Genomic DNA, 23,927 nt, shown 5'->3' on the forward strand with positions numbered 1-23,927 from the left:
ACAACGAAAGATCAGAAAGAGAAATTAAGGAAACACTCCCATTTACCATCGCAACAAAAAGAATAAAATACCTAGGAATAAACCTACCTAAGGAGGCAAAAGACCTGTATTCAGAAAACTATAAAACACTGATGAAAGAAATCAAAGGTAACATAAACAGATGAAGAGATATACCATGCTCCTGGATTGGAAGAATCAATATTGTGAAAATGGCTATACTACCCAAAGCAATCTACAGATTCAATGCAATCCCTATCAAATTACCAATGGCGACTCCCTCTTGTGAGAGCACCAGAATCACAACTGGCTGCTGGACAATCATCGACAGGAAGACACTGGACTTCACCAAGGAGGATACCCCACGTCCAAGGACAGAGGAGAAGCCACAGTGAGATGGTAGGAGGGGCACAATCAGAGTAAAATCGAATCCCATAACTGCTGGGTGGGTGACTCACAGACTGGAGAGCACTTATACCACAGAAGTCCACCCACTGTAGTGAACGTTCTGAGCCCCACGTCAGGCTTCCCAACCTGGGGGTCCGGCAATGGGAGGAGGAATTCATAGAGAATCAGACTTTGAAGCCTAGTGGGAATTGATTGCAGGACTTCGACAGAACTGGGGGAAACAGAGATCCCACTCTTGGAGGGTGCACACAAAATAGTGTGTGCATCGGGACCCAGGGGAAGGAGCAGTGACCCCGGGGGAGACTGAACCAAACATACCTGCTGGTGTTGGGGGGTCTCCTGCAGAGGTGGGGGCTGGCTCTGGTTCACCGTGGGGACAAGGACACTGGCAGCAGAGGTTCTGGGAAGTACTCCTTGGCGTGAGCCCTCCCAGAGTCTGCCATTAGCCCCACCAAAGAGCCCAGGTAGGCTCCAGTGTTGGGTTGCCTCAGGCAAAACAACCAACAGGGAGGGAACCCAGCCCCACCCATCAACAGTCAAGTGGATTAAAGTTTTACGGAGCTCTGACCACCACAGCAACAGTCAGCTCTACCCACCTCCAGAGCCTCCCATCAAGCCTCTTAGATAGCCTCAACCACCAGAGGGCAGACAGCAGAAGCAAGAAAAACTACAGTCCTGCAGCCTGTGGAACAGAAACCACATTTACAGAAAGATAGACAAGATGAAAAGGCAGAGGGCTATATACCAGATGAAGGAACAAGAAAAAACCCCAGAAAAACAACTAAATGAAGTGGAGATAGGCAACCTTCCAGAAAAAGAATTCAGAATAATGATAGTGAAGATGATGCAGGACCTTGGAATAAGAATGGAGGCAAAGATTGAGAAGATGCAAGAAATGATTAACAAAGACCTAGAAGAATTAAAGAACAAACAAACAGAGATGAACAATACAATAACTGAAATGAAAACTACACTAGAAGGAATCAATAGCAGAATAACTGAGGCAGAAGAACAGATAAGTGACCTGGAAGACAGAATGGTGGAATTCACTGCTGCGGAACAGACTAAAGAAAAAAGAATGAAAAGAAATGAAGACAGCCTAAGAGACCTCTGGGGCAACATTAAATGCAACAACATTCGCATTATAGGGGTTCCAGAAGGAGAAGAGAGAGAGAAAGGACCAGAGAAAATATTTGAGGAGATTATAGTCGAAAACTTCCCTAACATGGGAAAGGAAATAGCCACCCAAGTCCAGGAGGCGCACAGAGTCCCATACAGGATAAACCCAATGAGAAGCACGCCGAGACACATAGTAATCAAAGTGGCAAAAATTAAAGACAAAGAAAAATTATTGAAAGCAGCAAGGGAAAAACGACAAATAACATACAAGGGAACTCCCATAAGGTTAACAGCTGATTTCTCAGCAGAAACTCTACAAGCCAGAAGGGAGTGGCATGATATACTTAAAGTGATGAAAGGGAAGAACCTACAACCAAGATTACTCTACCCGGCAAGGATCTCATTTAGATTTGATGGAGAAATCAAAAGCTTTACAGACAAGCAAAAGCTAAGAGAATTCAGCACCACCAAACCAGCTCTACAACAAATGCTAAAGGAACTTCTCTAACTGGGAAACACAAGAGAAGAAAAGGACCTACAAAAACAAACCCAAAACAATTAAGAAAATGGTCATAGGAACATACATATCGATAATTACCTTAAACGTAAATGGATTAAATGCTCCAACCAAAAGACACAGGCTTGCTGAATGGATACAAAAACAAGACCCATATATATGCTGTCTACAAGAGACCCACTTTAGACCTAGGGACACATACAGACTGAAAGTGAGGGGATGGAAAAAGATATTCCATGCAAATGGAAAACAAAAGAAAGCTGGAGTAGCTATACTCATATCAGATAAAATAGACTTTAAAATAAAGAATGTTACAAGAGACAAGGAAGGACACTACATAATGATCAAGGGATCAATCCAAGAAGAAGATATAACAATTATAAATATATATGCACCCAACATAGGAGCACCTCAATACATAAGGAAACTGCTAACAGCTATAAAAGAGGAAATTGACAGTAACACAATAATAGTGGGGGACTTTAACACCTCACTTACACCAATGGACAGATCATCCAAAATGAAAATAAATAAGGAAACAGAAGCTTTAAATGACACAATAGACCAGATAGATTTAATTGATATTTATAGGACATTCCATCCAAAAACAGCAGATTACACGTTCTTCTCAAGTGCGCACGGAACATTCTCCAGGATAGATCACATCTTGGGTCACAAATCAAGCCTCAGTAAATTTAAGAAAACTGAAATCATATCAAGCATCTTTTCTGACCACAACGCTATGAGATTAGAAATGAATTACAGGGGAAAAAACGTAAAAAACACAAACACATGGAGGCTAAACAATACGTTACTAAATAACAAAGAGATCACTGAAGAAATCAAAGAGGAAATCAAAAAATACCTAGAGACAAATGACAATGAAAACACGACGACCCAAAACCTATGGGACGCAGCAAAAGCAGTTCTAAGAGGGAAGTTTATAGCTATACAAGCCTACCTAAAGAAACAAGAAAAATCTCAAGTAAACAATCTAACCTTACACCTAAAGAAACTAGAGAAAGAAGAACAAACAAAACCCAAAGCTAGCAGAAGGAAAGAAATCATAAAGATCAGAGCGGAAATAAATGAAATAGAAACAAAGAAAACAATAGCAAAGATCAATAAAACTAAAAGCTGGTTCTTTGAGAAGATAAACAAAATTGATAAGCCATTAGCCAGACTCATCAAGAAAAAGAGGGAGAGGACTCAAATCAATAAAATCAGAAATGAAAAAGGAGAAGTTACAACAGACACCACAGAAATACAAAGCATCCTAAGAGACTACTACAAGCAACTTTATGCCAATAAAATGGACAACCTGGAAGAAATGGACAAATTCTTAGAAAGGTATAACCTTCCAAGACTGAACCCGGAAGAAACAGAAAATATGAACAGACCAATCACAAGTAATGAAATTGAAACTGTGATTAAAAATCTTCCAACAAACAAAAGTCCAGGACCAGATGGCTTCACAGGTGAATTCTATCAAACATTTAGAGAAGAGCTAACACCTATCCTTCTCAAACTCTTCCAAAAAATTGCAGAGGAAGGAACACTCCCAAACTCATTCTATGAGGCCACCATCACCCTGATACCAAAACCAGACAAAGACACTACAAAAAAAGAAAATTACAGACCAATATCACTGATGAATATAGATGCAAAAATCCTCAACAAAATACTAGCAAACAGAATCCAACAACACATTAAAAGGATCATACACCACGATCAAGTGGGATTTATCCCAGGGATGCAAGGATTCTTCAATATACGCAAATCAATCAATGTGATACACCATATTAACAAATTGAAGAATAAAAACCATATGATCATCTCAATAGATGCAGAAAAAGCTTTTGACAAAATTCAACACCCATTTATGATAAAAACTCTCCAGAAAGTGGGCATAGAGGGAACCTACCTCAACATAATAAAGGCCATATATGACAAACCCACAGCAAACATCATTCTCAACGGTGAAAAACTGAAAGCATTTCCTCTAAGATCAGGAACGAGACAAGGATGTCCACTCTCACCACTATTATTCAACATAGTTCTGGAAGTCCTAGCCACGGCAATCAGAGAAGAAAAAGAAATAAAAGGAATACAAATTGGAAAAGAAGAAGTAAAACTGTCACTGTTTGCAGATGACATGATACTATACATAGAGGATCCTAAAACTGCCACCAGAAAACTGCTAGAGCTAATTAATGAATATGGTAAAGTTGCGGGATACAAAATTAATGCACAGAAATCTCTTGCATTCCTATACACTAATGATGAAAAATCTGAAAGAGAAATTATGGAAACACTCCCATTTACCATTGCAACAAAAAGAATAAAATACCTAGGAATAAACCTACCTAGGGAGACAAAAGACCTGTATGCAGAAAACTATAAGACACTGATGAAAGAAATTAAAGATGATACCAACAGATGGAGAGATATACCATGTTCTTGGATTGGAAGAATCAACATTGTGAAAATGACTATACTACCCAAAGCAATCTACAGATTCAATGCAATCCCTATCAAATTACCAATGGCATTTTTTACGGAGCTAGAACAAATCATCTTAAAATTTGTATGGAGACACAAAAGACCCCGAATAGCCAAAGCAGTCTTGAGGGAAAAAAACGGAGCTGGAGGAATCAGGCTCCCTGACTTCAGACTATACTACAAAGCTACAGTAATCAAGACAATATGGTACTGGCACAAAAACAGAAACATAGATCAATGGAACAAGATAGAAAGCCCAGAGATAAACCCACACACCTATGGTCAACTAATCTATGACAAAGGAGGCAAAGATATACAATGGAGAAAAGACAGTCTCTTCAATAAGTGGTGCTGGGAAAACTGGACAGCTACATGTAAAAGAATGAAATTAGAATACTCCCTAACACCATACACAAAAATAAACTCAAAATGGATTAGAGACCTAAATGTAAGACTGGACACTATAAAACTCTTAGAGGAAAACATAGGAAGAACACTCTTTGACATAAATCACAGCAAGATCTTTTTTGATCCACCTCCTAGAGTAATGGAAATAAAAACAAAAATAAACAAATGGGACCTAATGAAACTTCAAAGCTTTTGCACAGCAAAGGAAACCATAAACAAGACGAAAAGACAACCCTCAGAATGGGAGAAAATATTTGCAAACGAATCAACGGACAAAGGATTAATCTCCAAAATATATAAACAGCTCATTCAGCTCAATATTAAAGAAACAAACACCCCAATCCAAAAATGGGCAGAAGACCTAAATAGACATTTCTCCAAAGAAGACATACAGACGGCCACGAAGCACATGAAAAGATGCTCAACATCACTAATTATTAGAGAAATGCAAATCAAAACTACAATGAGGTATCACCTCACACCAGTTAGAATGGGCATCATCAGAAAATCTACAAACAATAAACGCTGGAGAGGGTGTGGAGAAAAGGGAACCCTCTTGCACTGTTGGTGGGAATGTAAATTGATACAGCCACTATGGAGAACAATATGGAGGTTCCTTAAAAAACTAAAAAGAGAATTACCATATGACCCAGCAATCCCACTACTGGGCATATACCCAGAGAAAACCATAATTCAAAAAGACACATGCACCCGAATGTTCATTGCAGCACTATTTACAGTAGCCAGGTCATGGAAGCAACCTAAATGCCCATCGACAGACGAATGGATAAAGAAGTTGTGGTACATATATACAATGGAATATTACTCAGCCATAAAAAGGAACGAAATTGAGTCATTTGTTGAGACGTGGATGGATCTAGAGACTGTCATACAGAGTGAAGTAAGTCAGAAAGAGAAAAACAAATATCGTTTATTAACGCATGTATGTGGAACCTAGAAAAATGGTACAGATGAGCCCGTTTGCAGGGCAGAAGTTGAGACGCAGATGTAGAGAACAGACATATGGACACCAAGGGGGGAAAACTGCAGTGGGGTGGGGATGGTGGTGTGCTGAATTGGGCGATTGGGATTGACATGTATACACTGATGTGTATAAAATTGATGACTAATAAGAACCTGCAGTATAAACAAACAAACAAAACAACTAATACTAAACTTTCATTGGGTTATTTGTATGGAAATATGTTAATATAAATGTTTCAGACATTACATGAAATTTCTAAAAATCTTATATGTTCTGGTATAATGTTATAAGTCATAATCCTAGTTATTACTTTAAAATGTATATCTCAGAAATAACTAATTTTCTTGTCAACTGCATTATTATGAACTTTCATCAAATCTTTAACCGTGGTCATTTTTAAGTCTTTTGTCATTTACAGACAGTTCTGGGTGTACTCTGATGCTTTTGTAAATATGTTCCTATAAAAGGGTTTCATCTTCAGGAAATTCATGGAAAAGATTCTGACAAGTACAGGTTTCTGGTACCTGACTGTACTGCTGAACTGAATGAATAAGCATTTTCAGAACTCTAATGAAAAACTGATGAGCTCATAAAAGTGCTAACAAAAGATCAAGATGAAAAAAAAAAAATTAATTACATGGGACTGAGTGAACTGATGAGGATGAGTATAATTTTTGTGACTTTCTGTTTGAATTTAAAAAAAGAAAAAATCCCACAGGACTCAGAGGCAAAGAATATACAAATCAATTTTCACTGCAAAGTAAAGGAGCTGTTACAGTGGAGGATTACTGGACTGAATGTCAATATTATGACATAGTATGACTGTGTTTCATGTTTGGTAATTGCAATCATTGTTGCTTTTGTTGTGGTCGTCCATGTACAATGCTTGGTGTCAGTCTATTTATCTCTTGTAAAAATAAAATACAGTGTGTGTGTGAAAAAAAAAAAAATTACCAATGGCATTTTTCACAGAACTAGAACAAGAAATTTTACAATTTGTATGGAAACACAAAAGACCCCGAATAGCCAAAGCAATCTTGAGAAGGAAAATTGGAGCTGGAGGAATCAGACTCCCTGACTTCAGACTATACTACAAAGCTACAGTATGGCACTGGCACAAAAACAGAAATATAGATCAATGGAACAGGATAGAAAGCCCAGAGGTAAACCCATGCACCTATGGTCAACTAATGTATGACAAAGGAAGCAAGGATATACAATGGAGAAAGACAGTCTCTTCAATAAGTGGTGTGGGGAAAACTGGACAGCTACATGTAAAAGAATGAAATTAGAACACACCCTAACACCATACCCAAAAATAAACTCAAAATGGATTAAAGGCCTAAATGTAAGGCCAGAAACTATAAAACTCTCAGAGGAAATCATAGTCAGAACACTCTATGACATAAATCACAGCAAGATCCTTTTTGACCCACCTCCGAGAGTAAGGGAAATAAAAACAAAAATAAACAAATGGGACCTAATGAAACTTAAAAGCTTTTGCACAACAAAGGAAACCATAAACAAGACGAAAAGAATGGGAGAAAATATTTGCAAATGAAGCAATGGACAAAGGATTAATCTCCAAAATATACAAGCAGCTCATGCAGCTCAATATCACAAAAACAAACAACCCTAACAAAAAATGGGCAGAAGACCTAAATAGACATTTCTCCAAAGAAGATATACAGATGGTCAATAAATGCATGAAAAGATGCTCAACATCACTAATTATTAGAGAAATGCAAATCAAAACCACAATGAAGTATCACCCCACATGGGTCAGAATGGCCATCATCAAAAAAATCTACCAACAATAAATGCTGAAGAAGGTGTGGAGAAAAGGGAACCCTCCTGCACTGTTGGTGGGAATGTAAATTGATACAGCCACTATGGAGAACAGTATGGAGGTTCCTTAAAAAACTAAAAATAGAACTACCATACGACCAAGCAATCCCACTACTGGGCACGTACCCTGAGAAAACCATAATTCAAAAAGAGTCATGTACCACAGTGTTCACTGCAGCACTATTTACAATAGCCAGGACATGGAAGCAACCTAAATGTCCATCAACAGATGAATGGATAAAGAAGATGTGGTACATATATACAATGGAATATTACTCAGCCATAAAAAGGAACAAAATTGAGTTATTTGTAGTGAGGTGGATGGACCTAGAATCTGTCACACAGAGTGAAGTAAGTCAGAAAGAGAAAAACAAATACCATATGCTAACGCATATATATGGAATTTTTAAAAGTGGTACTGATGAACCTGGTGGCGGGGCAGGAATAAAGACACAGACGTAGAGAATGGACTTAAGGGCATGGGGGGGAAGGGGAAGCTGGGATGAAGTGAGAGAGTAGCATTGATGTATATACACTACCAAATGTAAAATGGATGGCTAGTGGGAAGCTGCTGCATAGCACAGGAAGATCAGCTTGGTGTTTTGTGATGACCTAGAGGGGTGGGATAGGGAGGGTGGGAGGGAGGCTCAAGAGGGAGGGGATATGGGGATATATGTATACATATAGCTGATTCACTTTGTTGTACAGTAGAAACTAACACAGCATGGTAAGGCATTTATACTCCAATAAAGATGTGAAAAAAAAAAAAAAAAGAAAAAGAAAAACAGAGCCCTTACAAGTAATACAAGAATGAGGGGTTCAATATATGAAACAAGGATTATACACGTGTGGGAAGACCTGGAGCAGTGAGGTCTGGAAGGCCATAGCTGGAGAACCAGAGGAATATCACTGCCTATGTTACACTGACATGAGTGGGAAAACCAGCACGAGATGCTGCACACATCTAACCACCCCAAGTGGGACAAACGTTGTGAGCTCATGCAGATTTCTGTGAAGCCATCACATCTGTAAAGTGAGAGTTTGTGAAGAGTTGCATGAAACTGCTGTGTCTGAGGAATCTGCCATGTATGATACACACAGCTTCTCAAGAATTACGGCCTTTTTCTCCACTCCCACCTCCAAAATCTCAGATGAATTTTTTCACATTGGCAAACTATGACACGCTAACCCTCTCTGCAAAAGGGAAGCACAGAGTTCATTCCTTTTCCAGCTGAGTCATATTTTCCTTTGGTATCCTGTACAAGTTCACTCTTGCTACATAATAAACAACCACAAGATCTCAGTGACATATGACAGCAAGCATTTGTTTAGGTCACGCATCTGCAGGTCAGCTGCGGGTTAGCTTCTGTGGGTTGGGGATGGCTGGGAAGCTTGGCTGGGAAGCTTGGTGACCAGAGGGCTAGTCCAGGCATGTTCTTGTGATGATGGCAGGAGTGAAAAAGAGCAAGCCAAATTGCACAAACCCTTCCCTTCCCATATTCCATTGGTCAAAACAGTCACATGGCAAAGCTCAAAGTCAAGGGTCAAGGGAGTACATTTTGCCCATGGTGGTGGAACAGGATAGGGAGTGAATGTTCCTGAACACTAATCTAATTGGCCACAACCTCTTAGGTACAGTCTCTTCTCTCAGCAGTAAGATTAGACACAAAGGAGAGTCTATTCCAATTTCAAAGAGGACGTGACTCAGAACTAGAAATCAAATGAGTTTCTGGACACTCCTTAAAATGTTCTCTCTTCCAGCTCACTTTTCTTACTTTTTCTCATTCATCGTGAGTTTATCCCCCCTTTTTCCAAAATCACAGGGTTGCTGAAACAGTGACAACTCTACTCCATTCTATCATTCATTCACTCATTTTTTCATGAGCATTGAATGACTACTATATGCCAAGCACCATGCTGAGAGGTAAGCAGCCCCTTCCCTCAAGGAGGTGACGTTCTATTAAAGGAGACTGGCAGTAAAGAGACCACTATAACATAGCACGTGTGATGGACAGACTCTCAGCTGGCCTGTCATGATCCCCACATTCTGGTGTTCACACCTTTGTGTAATCCCCTCCCTTTTGTAATCCCCTTCTAATCAATTGAATATGACAAAGGTAATGGAACCTCACTCCCATGATTATGTTATATTATATAAGTTTCTACCTTACTATCAGACTTGTTCTAAAGAATTTCCTTGCTGGCTGGCTGAAGTAGGAGGCTACGCTGGGAAAGCCCACAAGGCGATGAACTGCAGGAAGCCTTAAGAGCAGAGCAAGGCCTCCAGCATACAGCCAGCAAGAAGCTGGGCCCTCGGTCCTAAAGACAAAAGGAAGTGAATTTTGTCAGCAACTTCAGTGAGCTTACAGCAAGCAAATTCTTCCCTGTTCCAGCTGCCAGATGAGAATGCAGCCCAGCTGATGCCTTGATCACAGCCTTATGAGATCCCAAGCAGAGGATCCTGCTACATCGTGCCTTGACTGTGGGCACATATAAACTGTGAAATAACAAGTATGTGTTGTTTTAAGCCATTTAGTGTGTGGTAATTTATTACATAGCAATAGAAAACTAATAGAGCATGATAAGACACGATAGAGTGCTATGATGGCTCACAGGGAAAGTTTCCTAGAGAAGGTAATACCTGAGCTGAATCTCAGGATGAGTAGGTACTAGAAAGGAAGAAAAAGGAGGGAATGATGTTGGGAACTGGGGGGTGGGGGTATGAGAAAACACAGAGCACCTCTCAAATTTTTTTGAAATGAAGGAGGGAATAAACAACCATGACCTACTAGGTCAGTGTGGTGTTTAGGGTGTAAGTAGGACAAAGAATTTTAGATTCGCTTAAAACATAAGCAGATTTGAGCTATAGAAAGCAGTCTGACAAAGCATGGACAGGAATTGTTGTAATCATCAACTTAATGAAATGATCTCTTCCACTGGTGAAGGTGTGGGTGGGGGGATGTTAGAGGAGAGAACTGCAGAGAGGAGTAGAGAATTCATGGAGGAAGCAGAGAGTAAGGCTGGAGAAAGCAACATTTCTTACCAATTCTTCCAGGTACCTTGAATCTGGAATAAGGCACAGTTGAATGGAGAAGACTGAGGCTGGTAATTTAGAGGATGAATCTGCGTGACACACCAAAACAAGTAGGAGCAAGAGAAGTAGATACTGAGCCGGGGAAAAGAAAGAGATGGGGGGCAGGACCTTGAACAATCACTGAATGAAGGTTATTGCCTGTGTCTGGCGTTTGCATGCTGTTGTGTTTCAAGGACAGGCAACAGCAAAAGCAGCAATGAATAGTTTAGAGGACTTCCCAGTTCACAAAGAATTTTTACCTCCATGGAGTCGTTTAGTCACAAGAATCCTCTGACATAGGGAAGGATATTAGAAACAAATATTTACTGAACATCTTCCATGTACCCAGTACTAGCTGAGGATGAAGAAACTGAAGCTCAGAGGTTAAGAGACTCTCCTATAATTACATAGACGTGGTATCTAAACCCAAGTTCTCTGACCCCGAATGTTTTGCTTTCCCTTCTATAGTAGCTGATTTCCATAAGTTACCAGCTCTCTCTTCCTGCTCAAGACCTACCCCCAATCTGTACCAAATGTTTCTTTGAAAAAATATTAATTCTAAAAATAGTACCAGAAACATCTCAACTAATATTATTCCTTTCTTTTCAACCATATTGCATGTATCTCTAAATTTAAAATGAGTTCTAGGAATTAATTTATTTAGTGTTTTGCTTATTTTTGCTGCTTTTATACATTTGAAACTTAGCCTTAGATTTTCAAATTGTGTATTCACCTATCAAAGGCTACAAAACTTGAAAGTATAACATTCATTTTTTTTCAAAGCTCCAATTCTTATGTAAGTAACTTACTGAATTTATTTTGTCAGAAAGAGTTAAAGCAGCTTTAAAAAGGGAACACAGGATTAGGCCTCACATATCTAGAACTTATTTGAACTGAATAAAAATTTAAATTTATTATTATGACTAGTATTTCACTTCTAAAAACAAAGCAAAACAAATAGATTGAACTCAGTTTACCTGGAGTTGTGCAGAGATAACTTCTTTCAGTTGGATAATTGGTTTTGTGAGGCTTTTTATTTTCTCTAGCAATCCGAGCCATGGCAGCAGCATACCTAGAATAACAAAAAGAAGAAATTATCACTTGTGAATATAAATGGAAAGGCCAAACACAATTTTTAGAAAAATAATATAAAAAATCACATCATTGTTAAGTTTTGATGTCAATGTGTTGAATGAGTTAGTGAGTTTTTCCCCCTGTTTTCTCAAAGAGTATGTATAAGGTTTGAACGACCCATTCTTGAAAGTTAGGTAGAAAACACCTATTAAAAACATTTGTACTTAGTAAAGAAGAAGAAGAAGAAGAACAAGAGGAAGAGGAAGAAGAACAAGAGGAAGAGGAAGAAGAAGGAGGAGAAGGAGAAGCGGAAGAAGAAGAATGAATTTTGGGAAGTGTATATTACTTTTGAGAAAAATAAGACAAATCAAATGAAACAGACAAGCAGAGCAATGGGCTTCGACAATGGTGCCATGCTGAGTATTGACTAATGCAATGGTAAACTGAAATTATTCCAATATGTGTTTTCCAACAGAATAGTACTTAGAAAAGTAAACAAATATGGTGTTAGATTAATATTTTAAGAGTAATAAAAACATCATTTGGTAGAGCAAGGTATGTTAGCTTCCTGGGAGTGCCGTAACAAATTACCACAAACATGGCAACTTAAAATAACAGAAATTTAATCTCTCCCAGTTTCAGAGGTTAAAGTCTAGACCCACAGTGTTGGCAGGACCATGCTTCCCCTGGAGGCTTTAGGGGAGAACACTTCTTTGGCTCTTCCTAGCTTCTACTGGCTCCCAGCAACCCTTGGTGCCCCTTGGCTTACAGCTTCGTCACTCCGATCTCGGCCTCCATTGCCACATGGCTTTCTTCCTGGTGTCTCCCTGCCCTCCTCTTCTTAGAAGGACACCAGTTACTGGACTTAGGGCCCAACTTAATCTGCTATAGATCATCTTAACTAATTATATCTTCAAAGATACTATTTCAAAATAAGGTCACAATCTGAGGTTCTGGGTGGACACGAGTTTTGGGGGAACACTGCAACCCTTGCACAAGGGAAAAATTCTACCAGAAAAATTCATGACATATCCTGGAAAAAACCCACCACCTGGTAGGAGATATCAAGGAGCCCAAGTCAAGCTACAATAGCATTTCCTTAGAGAAGGAGTTCATATATGGAAATGAAAATTTTTACAAAAATTTCTTTTGGGGATGACTAAATTTTTTAATATATTATGACAAGAAAACTTTTGGTGAAAATATTGTTTATTGTAATTGAAATTAAGTGGAATAGAAATGCTTTTGTCTCACAGGTGTACCTCACTTACACAATACTTCTGAATAGTTCATTCATTTGAAAAGTATTCATTGAGCACGTACCTTGTGCCAGGCACTGTTCTAGGAGCTAATGATACAGGAAGAACAAGACAGACAAGGTCCCTGGCCCCATTGAGAGGAGAAAAAAATAAGCGAATGTGAAAATCAAGATACATCAGTAGTGATATGTACTATGATTAAAATAAAACCTCCAATAACATGCTGTATGGAGGTGCTGAAAGCAGACATCCTTGCATTGCTCCTGACATTAGGGTCAAAATATTCAGTCTTTTACGATTACGCATGTTGGCTGTAGTATTTTCATAGATGTGCTTTAGCAGGTTGAGGAAGTTCTTTCCTATTCTTAATTTACTGAGAGTTTTTTTTTTTTTTTTAATCAGGATTTGGTGTTGAAATTTTCTTCACCTATTGAGACGATCATATGGTTCTTTCTTATTCTATTTTACATTGTTTGAATTTTAAAAATATTAAACCAAGGTTATATTCCTAGCATAAACCTCACTTGGTCATGTATAATCATCATAATTATTTATTATAATTAATTGTGACCAAGTGGGCTTATACCAGGAATGTAACCTTGATTTAACATTTTTAAAAAATCAATATTTAAAATGTTTAAACCATGTTTAAAATGTATATATTTACATTCAGTTTGCTAAATTGTTTTCATCTATGTATAGAAGGTGTATTGATTTGTAGTTTTCTTCATTTGTTTTTGCTTTTCTTATAGTGTCTTTGGTTTTGTTATTGAGGTAATGCTGACTTTATAACATGTATTGGGAAGTACTCCCTTCTCTTCCATTTTCTGAAAGAGTTTGTGTACATGGGTATTATGTTTTCCTTAAAATGTCTGGAAAATTCTCCAGTGAAGCCATCTGGCCTTGGACTTGTCTTTGTGTGAAGGCTTTTAGCTATCAACTCAATTTCCTTATTAGACATAGGATTATTTAGGTTATCCATTTCTTTTTAAGTGAGCATTGGTAGATGTCAAGAAACTTGTTCATCTATGTGGTTGAATTTATTGGTATGAAAAAGTCTTTATCTTCGTTTTAGAGAGATTTTCACAGGGTATAAAACTCTAGGTTAACCATTTCTTTTACTTATTTATTTAACCATGGAAGAATGATGGCCTTTATTTTCTTCAGAAATAATTTCAAACTTACAAGCACGTTGCAAGAATACTACCAACTCCCATATGCCCTACACCCAGATTCCCCAATTGTTCTTTCTTTTAAGCACTTTAAAGTTGCCATCCATTATCTTTTGGCTTCCAAGTTTTCTGACATGAAGTTATTGGTTGCTCTTATCTTTGTTCCTCTACATGCAATGTGTGTGTGTTTTTATCCTTTATTGCTTTTGAGATTTTTCTCTTTATCACTGAGTTACAGCAATTTGATTACGATGTGCCTTGGAATGGTTTCTTTGTACTTCTGCTTCTTGGGATTTATTGAGCTTCTTGGTCTCTGAGTTTATATTTTTTATCAAATTTGGAAAATTTTCAGCCATAATTATTTCTTCATATATTTTTTTCTGTCAGTTTCTTTGGGACACCAATTACATGTATCTCACACCACTAAACTATGTCCCACAGCTCACTGAGGCTTTTTTTCTTAGTCTTTTTTCTCTCTACGCTTATTTTCAAGAGTTTATATTGCTACATTTTCAAGTTCATGAGTCATTTCTTCTTCAGTATCTAAGTTGCTGTTCTTTCCATACAGTGTGTATTTAAAACATTTTTTATTTATTTTATCTCTAGATGTTCCATCGGTCTTTTGTATATCTTCCATTACTTTTCATCACATTCATGACTTTCTTTAGATCCTTCAGTATATTTTATAAGATGTATAAAAGCTGCGTTAAGGTCCATATCTACTAATTCTATCATCTCTATTATTTATGAATCTATTTATATTGATATATTTTCTTTTGGTTATGGATTATATTTTCCTGCTTTTTTGTATGACTGGTCACTTTTGATGGGGTGATGGACAATGTAAATTTTATGTTGCTGGATGCTGAATTTTGTTATTTTCCTTTATGTATAGTTGTCCATTGTTCTGGCATGAAGTTCAGTATCTTACAAATCAGTTTAGTACTGCAAGGTTTGTGTTTAGCCTTCCATATGGGTCTAAAATAGCCTTTATTTGGAGACAAATACAGCCCTACTCCTAAGGCATGACCCTTCTGAAGTCTCCATCCAATGCCCTTTGAATTAAGAGTTCTTGCCTCTCTAACTAGCAGGAACGCAAACTATTTCTAGCCTCTGTGAGCCTTGTGTGAATTCCAAACCAAACAAAATCATTAGACTCTTATTTTCCTCAAGGCAAACATGACTTTAGTTAGAAAACAACATAACTTGATCTATACCTTTTCTCCAGTGATAACTCTTTGTCCTCAAAAAACTACATACTATTGATATTTCCTTTTTCATTCAAACATTTGCCTTTTTCTAACTGAAAACATAAATTATAAAAACAAAACTGTTTATTGTCACAATTTTTAAATTGCAATTAAAATGACTATAAGGGAAGGTGCCATAATTATTAAGTTAAAAGTAAAAGAGAAAACCCTAATGCTTGTTCATATTAAATTCTCATACCATTTTGGTGGCTCTGTAAACTGCTACACGTTCTTGAGAAGTCACTCTATGAACATAAGAAGCATCATAAAACTTATGGCATCTAGTAACCAGACTTTTGGTAACATGTTCTAAGGGAACTTCTTGGCCTCCTTTTTATTCTTCCCTTCAGGTAAAATATAATCTAATATGCCTATAGGGAACCTTAGCTCTCCTCACTCTCACCCCTGCTCAGACCAAGGCCTAAGCCAATCCATGTATCACGTTTCTGTGGCCACGAGGAGTGGGAGGTGTCAGGGGAAACGGGGGGGGGGGGAATGGGGTAGGTTGTTGCAGGGGTGGGCAAGGGGGAGAGGGAGAGAGAGCAAGAGACAGAGACCCCTCCCTCAAAAGAGTATTCTACGTGGGAGCAGAGCCAAAGAAGCGATTCCCTTGGTGGGGGGAAGCCCAGTATGTGTTTTTGACTCAAAACCCCTCATTCTGAAGAGAGATGTAAGGGGACGCAGCCTTAAGCCACGCTGTTGATAATAAAGGAGGATCCAGCAGATTCTGTGCTACAACCAGAAATCCATGGTAAAATGTGAGGGCAACATTCTGAGAGAAAAATTGATTAAATGAATCATATCCATAGGAGGGAAACAATAAAGAGTATTAAATTCATTAAAAAAAATAGTTGAGAGAACTGGGTGTGTTTATTCTAAAAATAGAAAACTTAAGAGGAGGTGGGAGAAAGACATGATGGCTATTTTCTGAGACTTAAAGGGCAAGTCCACAAAACAGAAGAGCCTTATTTGTGTTGTTTCCCAGGACAAGTGGCAGTACTTTCTTTTCTGCCACAGCAGCATCCCTTGAATCATATCTTCTACCCATATCCAAAGCCAAGCCTGGATCCTCAGTGTCTGAGCTGATTCTGGATCTAATTGAACAAAGCATTCGTTGTAGCATCTGGTAGGCCTGGATTTGAATTTCAGCTCTGTCACTTACTGAGTGTGTGACCTTAGGGAGTTTGTTTTTTAATTTTTTCTGTTAAAATATTCTTTATAAAATGGAGATAATTTCTCATTTTCTGGATGGTTTTGCAGACAAATGTAAAAGCACATGGTAGGTGTTCAAGAAAGTCTGTTAAATGAATGAAAGAAATCTGGAATGGTTGAATATCACAAGGTGCTAGATTTAAGCTAGAAATGAAGAAGATTAGAGTTATGTGAATGTTCCTGAAGTACTGAGCTTCCTGTCTCTAAAAACATCTAAGCAGAGATTAAGCAAAATTATTTTTTAAAAGGAATTTTCCTCTTTGTCTAATTTTTTCCACGTCTTTATTTTTTTAACACCTTTATTTGAGTATAATTGCTTTACAATGGTGTGTTAGTTTCTGCTTTATAACAAAGTGAATCAGCTATACATAAACATATATCCCCATATCCCCTCCCTCTTGCATCTCCCTCCCATCCTCCCTATCCCACCCCTCTAGGTGGTCACAAAGCACCAAGCTGATCTCCCTGTGCTATGTGGCTGCTTCCCACTAGCTATCTATTTTACATTTGGTAGTATATATATGTCCATGCCACTCTCACTTCATCCCAGCTTACCCTTCCCACTCCCTGTGTCCTCAATTCCACTCTCTACGTCTGCGTCTTTATTCCTGTCCTGCCTCTAGGTTCTTCAGAACCATTTTTTTTTTTAGATTCCATATATATGTGTTAGCATACGGTATTTGTTTTTCTCTTTCTGACTTACTTCACTCTGTATGCATGTCTTTATTTTAAAAGGGACATTTCCCATGCTCATTCTAATGCCAATTCTCTCTTTAACCACTAGATGGCATTCAAGGTTTAATCTTTGGGGAATAAAAAACTAGCATTTCTCCTTAAAAATGCATTAAATATATAATTATGTAAACCTACAAAAACAATGTTTAACTTCAATAGCCCTGAAAGGATAGCATAAACATACATTAAGTTAATGTACTCAGCATAAATATTTTCTATATAATTGGAGAAATTGGAATCAAACATAGTTATGCTAGAGGAAGATCACACATTTTTGTGAGTTAAAACACACACTCAAAAATCAGACACTACAGGAACTTAGAAATAATATATATTAACTCCTTAATTTAAAACACAGTACAACTAAGAGTTTATTTTATAAATATAAGGAAGTTTTATGTTGGTATTTGATATAATACATGCTAATTACTTTATATAGAAGGAAAAAGGAACTAACATTGTTTAATCATAGAATTTAAGATTGACTGAAAAAGTGCAAAACTTTTCCACAAAAGCAGACTTTATTTGTGCTAGCAACTGGGTAGGCAATATTTTTACATTTACCTGAAAAACTTAAGCTTTTAATAAGCACATATTAATGGCAGATAGGAAATAAAGTTTTAGTTTTCAAAAACAATATGTGTTTATCAATAACTGGGCAAGTTGGTTAATCTCTTTGTGCCTCATGTTTCTCTCATTAGTAAACTGCAGATAGAGCTACCTCTAGTTTTCCACAATTTCCGTACAGAAACCTAGGGGTGACAATCCAGTTGAAAAGGGAGGCTAGGAACCTTCTCTTGAAGCTATGTCTGTATAATAAGGGAAGTGGTCTGACTTGGAGTGTAGGTTGATTTGTTGTGTCTTTGAAGGAGGCTGATAGATAGTCTCGTGGGTTACACTTAGAGGCGTGTGCTTACACTTAGAGGTATAACTGTCCACTCCACAGTGTGGCCAGTATTACATTAGGAAATGAAGGGAGAATGCCTGGCACACAGTAGATGCTTCCCCATATTAGTTCCGGTTTCCTTTGTATAGATACTTCAAAGTAGGGACAAGGGCAATATTCTTTCCTGAAGCTACGTAGAATGTAAAACTTCTCCAGAATTGATAACTTTTATTTAGATAACTTGCTGCCTGACAAAGCTTGGACGACTGGCATAGTTCTTTCCATGACCACATTAGCAATCACTGGGTATAGAGTATGATGTAAAAGTAGTGTTATATGTGCTTAAGGATAGTCAAAAGAACAGCTTCCACTGCTTTCTGACTTTGTATCTTTCACTTTCTCCTGAGAAAATAAATATGAACTATTGATTAGATTCTAGATTCATAGTCTTTCCCATGTCTTGGTAGAAATAAAGCATTTGCAGGAATAGCCAAAAGACCGGCAAGGCAATAGGAAAGAAAAAAAGGCCTTAGAAATGAACGCCAAACCAAATGATCAGTTCATGAATATTTATGAGTTGCTTATAATGCCAATGAGTTCCTATTAATACTAACTAAAAACATGTGTAAAACTTAAGAATTTGCATAAAATATTCATGACAGTCATTTATATTTCCAGTTTTCAATCACTGTTCTATGACTATACCCTTAGAATACCCAAAATATAACCATAATCTCTATATTAGAATGGGCACCTTCATTTTACTTTTCCTAAAAGTAACTGCCTTCACATTTAATCCTCCTATTAAGTGGAGAAACGGGGTAAGTATGCATCATTCAAGAAACACTAATTGAGTGCCAGGTACCAGGCTAAGTGCAGAGAATACAAAGCTACAAGAACAGTCCTGCCCTGGTCACTCTGCATGAACAGATGAATCTCCCCACCACAGGCGCTGAAAGAGACAGGAACAGACTGCTACAGAAGGAGAGGATGGGGGGACATGGGAGCCTGAATCATGGACCATTCCACAAAACACAATGGAGCTGGATCTTCATGCCATCCTTGTGGAGCACTTTGCCAGGCTGAAAAGATGACAGGATGGAGAAAGGAAAAGAACCAAGGGCATAATGGGGCTAAAATAAATGTGGTTATGATAGGTGTTGTTTTCTGGTTTCTAGACTGAGAAAATTTCACAATTTTTACATTTCTATTTTTATTCTCTGAAAACGTTGGGGGACATGGGCTTTTGTCACCCCCTCTCCTTGGGAACTAATATTTATTGAATGTCCATGTGCCAACACTATGTGGTTTATATATATATATGATCTCATTCAAGAGATCAAATGCAAAACAAGTTTGCAAGGTAGGTAATATCTCCTTTTAACAGATAAGGAGACAAGCTCAGAGAGGGTAAGAATTTCTCCAAGATCTATCTGACACTACAGCCCATGCCCTTTCCCATGCTGCCTCCAAAGAAAGATTTTCCATGTGAGAACTGAACTAGGGCCACAGTAGGAAAAGCATGAATAATAGCGAACCTCGAGTACTTCCTATGTACCAGATACTGTTTGAAGCAATCTACGTGTATGTATTAGTATATTTAATCCTCACAATCTCCTTGGGAGGTGGGTAGAGTTATTACTGCCATTTAACAGATAAGGAAACTGAGGGACAAAGCAGTCAGATAACATGCCCGAGGTCACAGAGCTGGTAATTGGCAGAGCCAGGATTCAGATGCAAAGAGTCTGGCTCCAGTGTCCCTGCATTTAAGCGCCCCATGTTCCACCTTTTAACTCAGACTGAATCCTAACTTGAGACCCTGCTGGGAAAGATATCCCAGACAGAAAGCACAAAGTGGTGAGAAGATCTTATGTTCCCAAACAATAGTGGGGGGAAAAAAAAAGAATTTAGGGTAGCTTAAGAATCGGGTCTTGATTGATGAGGGGATGGGAGGACAGTAGGAGGAGGGGTATGAGGCAGGAGAGATACGTCTCTCTTTTTCCTGAAGGCTCTGCAGATGAAAGGCTCTCAATTTGCATTTTCTGGGTTTTTTTAAAGGGGACATTTCAGCGCGAGGAAAGTTTTCTCTGTTTTCAAATATTAAAAACAGAGAGATGCAAAAGGTATTATATTGCATGTACACATAGACCAATTACTCACTTGCATAGATTCCCAAACATTTCCTACTTGAAACTCTGAATTGATCACTTTGTTATACTTCATGTATTTTGATGAACATGAAACTTTTAATAATTATTTAAAAAGAAGTTGATTCCACCATACTTCATATTTTTGCATGCTCAAATATTTATGCTGTAATAAAATTATGTAGATAAATGTAATATCTTTTAGACACTTTATTTAAATAATGTATAAATCAATGTTTTGTTATCATCTGATCTAAATATATTCTCATCAACCACCAGATGGCATAAGGTGTGAGAGTTTTATTCTGACAGGGTCACCACGCACATGATAATTTGACCTATAACTTCAAAATAATGTATTTAGAAAAATGTTCTAGCATTCAAACAGTTCACAATTATTTCAGCCATATGGAGAAGTGGGTGGATAAGTTGAAAATGACATGGCCCTACTTTTTCTACATTTTGGGGTTCTGTGGGATGCTGGCCTTACATAATGAATCAATAATCAAACAAATAAAACAAAGCAGTTCTGTTAAAGGAAATCAAAAAGGAAGTCATGTCACAGCAAAATTAACCTTATATTCTAAGTAGGTTTCTTTAAACGAAACTTGAAACATGCCTTCAAGAAAAAAACCATGCTGACACTTCTTCAACTTCTGCTTCATAAAAACTTTTCTACTGCTTATAATTTACTCTGAAAGCAGAAAAGTATCTAATGCAAAAGCTTTCCTCCCCTTTGGCTTGAAGGAAAGTTGCTGCAGAAATCAACTGAAAAAAGAATATCTAACCAAAAAACCCAATCTGAACTATGATATTAAAGGATAGGAAAGTCTATTTTAAGAGCCTTGATTTCTACACGAATTCAAAATACAGCACATTGTTTTTATTAATCCTATTATTTTCATCTAGAAAAGAGGTCACAATGCTAACAAGGAGCTAATAAAAATGATGTAAATACAAAAATTAGGAACTTTAATTCCCCTAGCTTTGTGGTAGCACATTCACTGAATGCTTTGCAATAAGCACTCCAGAATAAAGGACCACTGCAACACAGCCAGTACCACAGAGCTGAGATGGAATCTGTGCTCTAACATGATGAAGCAGAAAAACTGCCTTTAGGAGTCAAGAGACTGAAGATGAGATTAAGGTCCCTTCCTTAATGTGGTCCAAGAGTCAATCATTCCAAAAGATGTTGTAATAATTTATCTTTGTATTTAATTACAGACTTCCTCACTAGATTTAATATATTTGGTTCCTGAGTGAGAAATCCATCTGTGAAAGAGGAAAAGGTGTTTGGAACCATGAGAAGAATGAAATACTAACTGGTGATATGTAAACAGGTTGGTTTTTCTTTTTTCCTGTTTCTAAGTTCTATTTTGATAAGGTTAAGAATGGAAATAAGAAGATTAATAGGAAAGGTATCGTGAGATTCCTTCACTGTGGCTCATGTTCTATCCCCACCTTTGGCAGCCGGTAGATAGCAAAGCTGTTTCCCACCTGGGTTCATGTGAAAGGACAAAATGATACTTCTTATTTTTGTTCTTATGTTTAAAAGAAATCCAATGCGTTTCTTCTGATAGTTCAGTCAGTAGAAAGTGAATAATAGATATTTCAAGTTCATAGGATAATATTCTAGACAGTTAAAATTACTTACTTTAAACCCCATTCTTCAGGTCGTCTTAGCTCATTTTTCTTCCATTTGTAATACTCTCCAATGAAATTTGGATCTTCAAGCACTGAAATTAGAATATTTTAAAAAGGAGCTATGCATACATTCTTTAATAATAGCTTAAAGTTTACAATAATTTACTTCTCCTTAAGTTAGTATGCGGCAATAACACGTACTATTATCGTTCAAGTCACATTACAATCCTCAGACACTCTCCAAATTTCTTCTTTTTATTTAAACTTTGTGATACTGGATATTGTTTGAAACAAACAGATTGTGACTTTGTAACTTATCATGATAATGATATTTGTTTATATATCATTTATAGAAACGAGGATAGTTTTAAAATAACTCATACAGAAACTGATACCATAGTTTAACAAAATTCTAATGCAGCCCTTCAAGTGAAAAAATAAAATCGTGGAGTTTGAAAGTGACATTACAGATCTTGATCTTCTACAAAGCAAGAATCTGCAACAGATGATCATCCAGCCTCTAAATGAATCCCTTGTCTCTTTGTTATTGGGAGACTGCCCCGTTTCATTGACAGTTACCGAGGTCACAATGTCCTTCCTTAATCTGAGGGCTGTGAGTTTCCACTGCTCCTCCTTCTGACCTCCTCAGCAATTCTGAGTAAATTTATCCCTCCCGTATGGAAAGGATCCCTCTAATATTTGAAGATAGCTCTCAGGGCAGCCTCAGTTCCTTCAACTTTTTCTTAAGTCATTGTTTTCTAGAGACCTAACCATCCTCATCCTGGTGGTGAACTTTGTTGATATTCCTATTAAAGTTTTCATCCAGAACCGGCTCAGAAACTTGATTTCATATCAATAGCAAGATGCAGGTGGGATTGCTACCTCCCTCGATCTGTGTGCTGGACTTCTCTCAATTTAGCTCAGATACGCATTAGTATTTTCTGGAAATCACATTATACCACTGGCTCATATGTTTTTGGTGAATTATAAGCCTTATGCCTTCAATCAAATTCACATAAAATTTACGGAAAACCTACTATGCTTAAGCACTGGTAGTTTTTACACAAAATACTATTAATCCAGATCATTCACACACGCACATATATATCCTTCCTTTTCTCCCCGCTCCCTCCCCCTGCTCGCTTGTGGGCTTTCTCTCTCTCTTTCTCGCTCTCTCTTCTCCTTCTAATTGTCCTGGGTTTACAGTCCTGATGTATTTAACCAACCAGATGCTCCCCACCTGTCTTGTCCTTATCTGGAGCTTAACTTCTTAACAATGATTAATTAACCCCTTCCAGCTTGATGAAATTTGTCATTGATAGAGAAAACATTTAAACTGAATAATTCTCCTTTTCTTCTATTAATATTACATGATTTTCACCAGCGATGTTCCAATCTATTCTTTATCTTCTTCAAACACACATATATACATATTCTTATAGACTTCATTAATACTCTTTACTGTTATTTGGAATATATTCCTTCCTTCCTTTAAGGAAGCAAATCTGTACTCCCCAGAGTTCTTAGCAGGATTCATTATTTCCTTTAGATGATTATAATAATTAATATTAATAGAATTTTTACTATATATGGGGGTACTTGTAAAGTAGATATGCAGTGCTTACCATTATAATACCCACTTCACAGATGAACAGACAGACACAGAAAGGTCGAGTAATGTCTTCTCACAT

At 37.5% G+C, this 23,927-nt stretch overlaps 1 protein-coding gene across 1 annotated transcript in view; it reads right to left on the reverse strand.

Moving 5' to 3' along the window:
- Positions 1-22,242: 22,242 nt before the first annotated feature.
- The window catches only part of UBE2U (ubiquitin conjugating enzyme E2 U), a 41,198-nt gene continuing 39,513 nt past the window's right edge, over positions 22,243-23,927 (reverse strand). Inside the window, exon 8 of the mRNA XM_061186485.1 lies at positions 22,243-22,328. Within this exon, the coding sequence (XP_061042468.1) occupies positions 22,243-22,328 (86 nt within the window). The remainder of the gene's footprint in view (positions 22,329-23,927) is intronic.

The sequence above is a fragment of the Eubalaena glacialis genome, chromosome 3, assembly GCF_028564815.1.
Source record: "Eubalaena glacialis isolate mEubGla1 chromosome 3, mEubGla1.1.hap2.+ XY, whole genome shotgun sequence".
In the NCBI taxonomy this organism is placed as follows: domain Eukaryota; kingdom Metazoa; phylum Chordata; class Mammalia; order Artiodactyla; family Balaenidae; genus Eubalaena; species Eubalaena glacialis.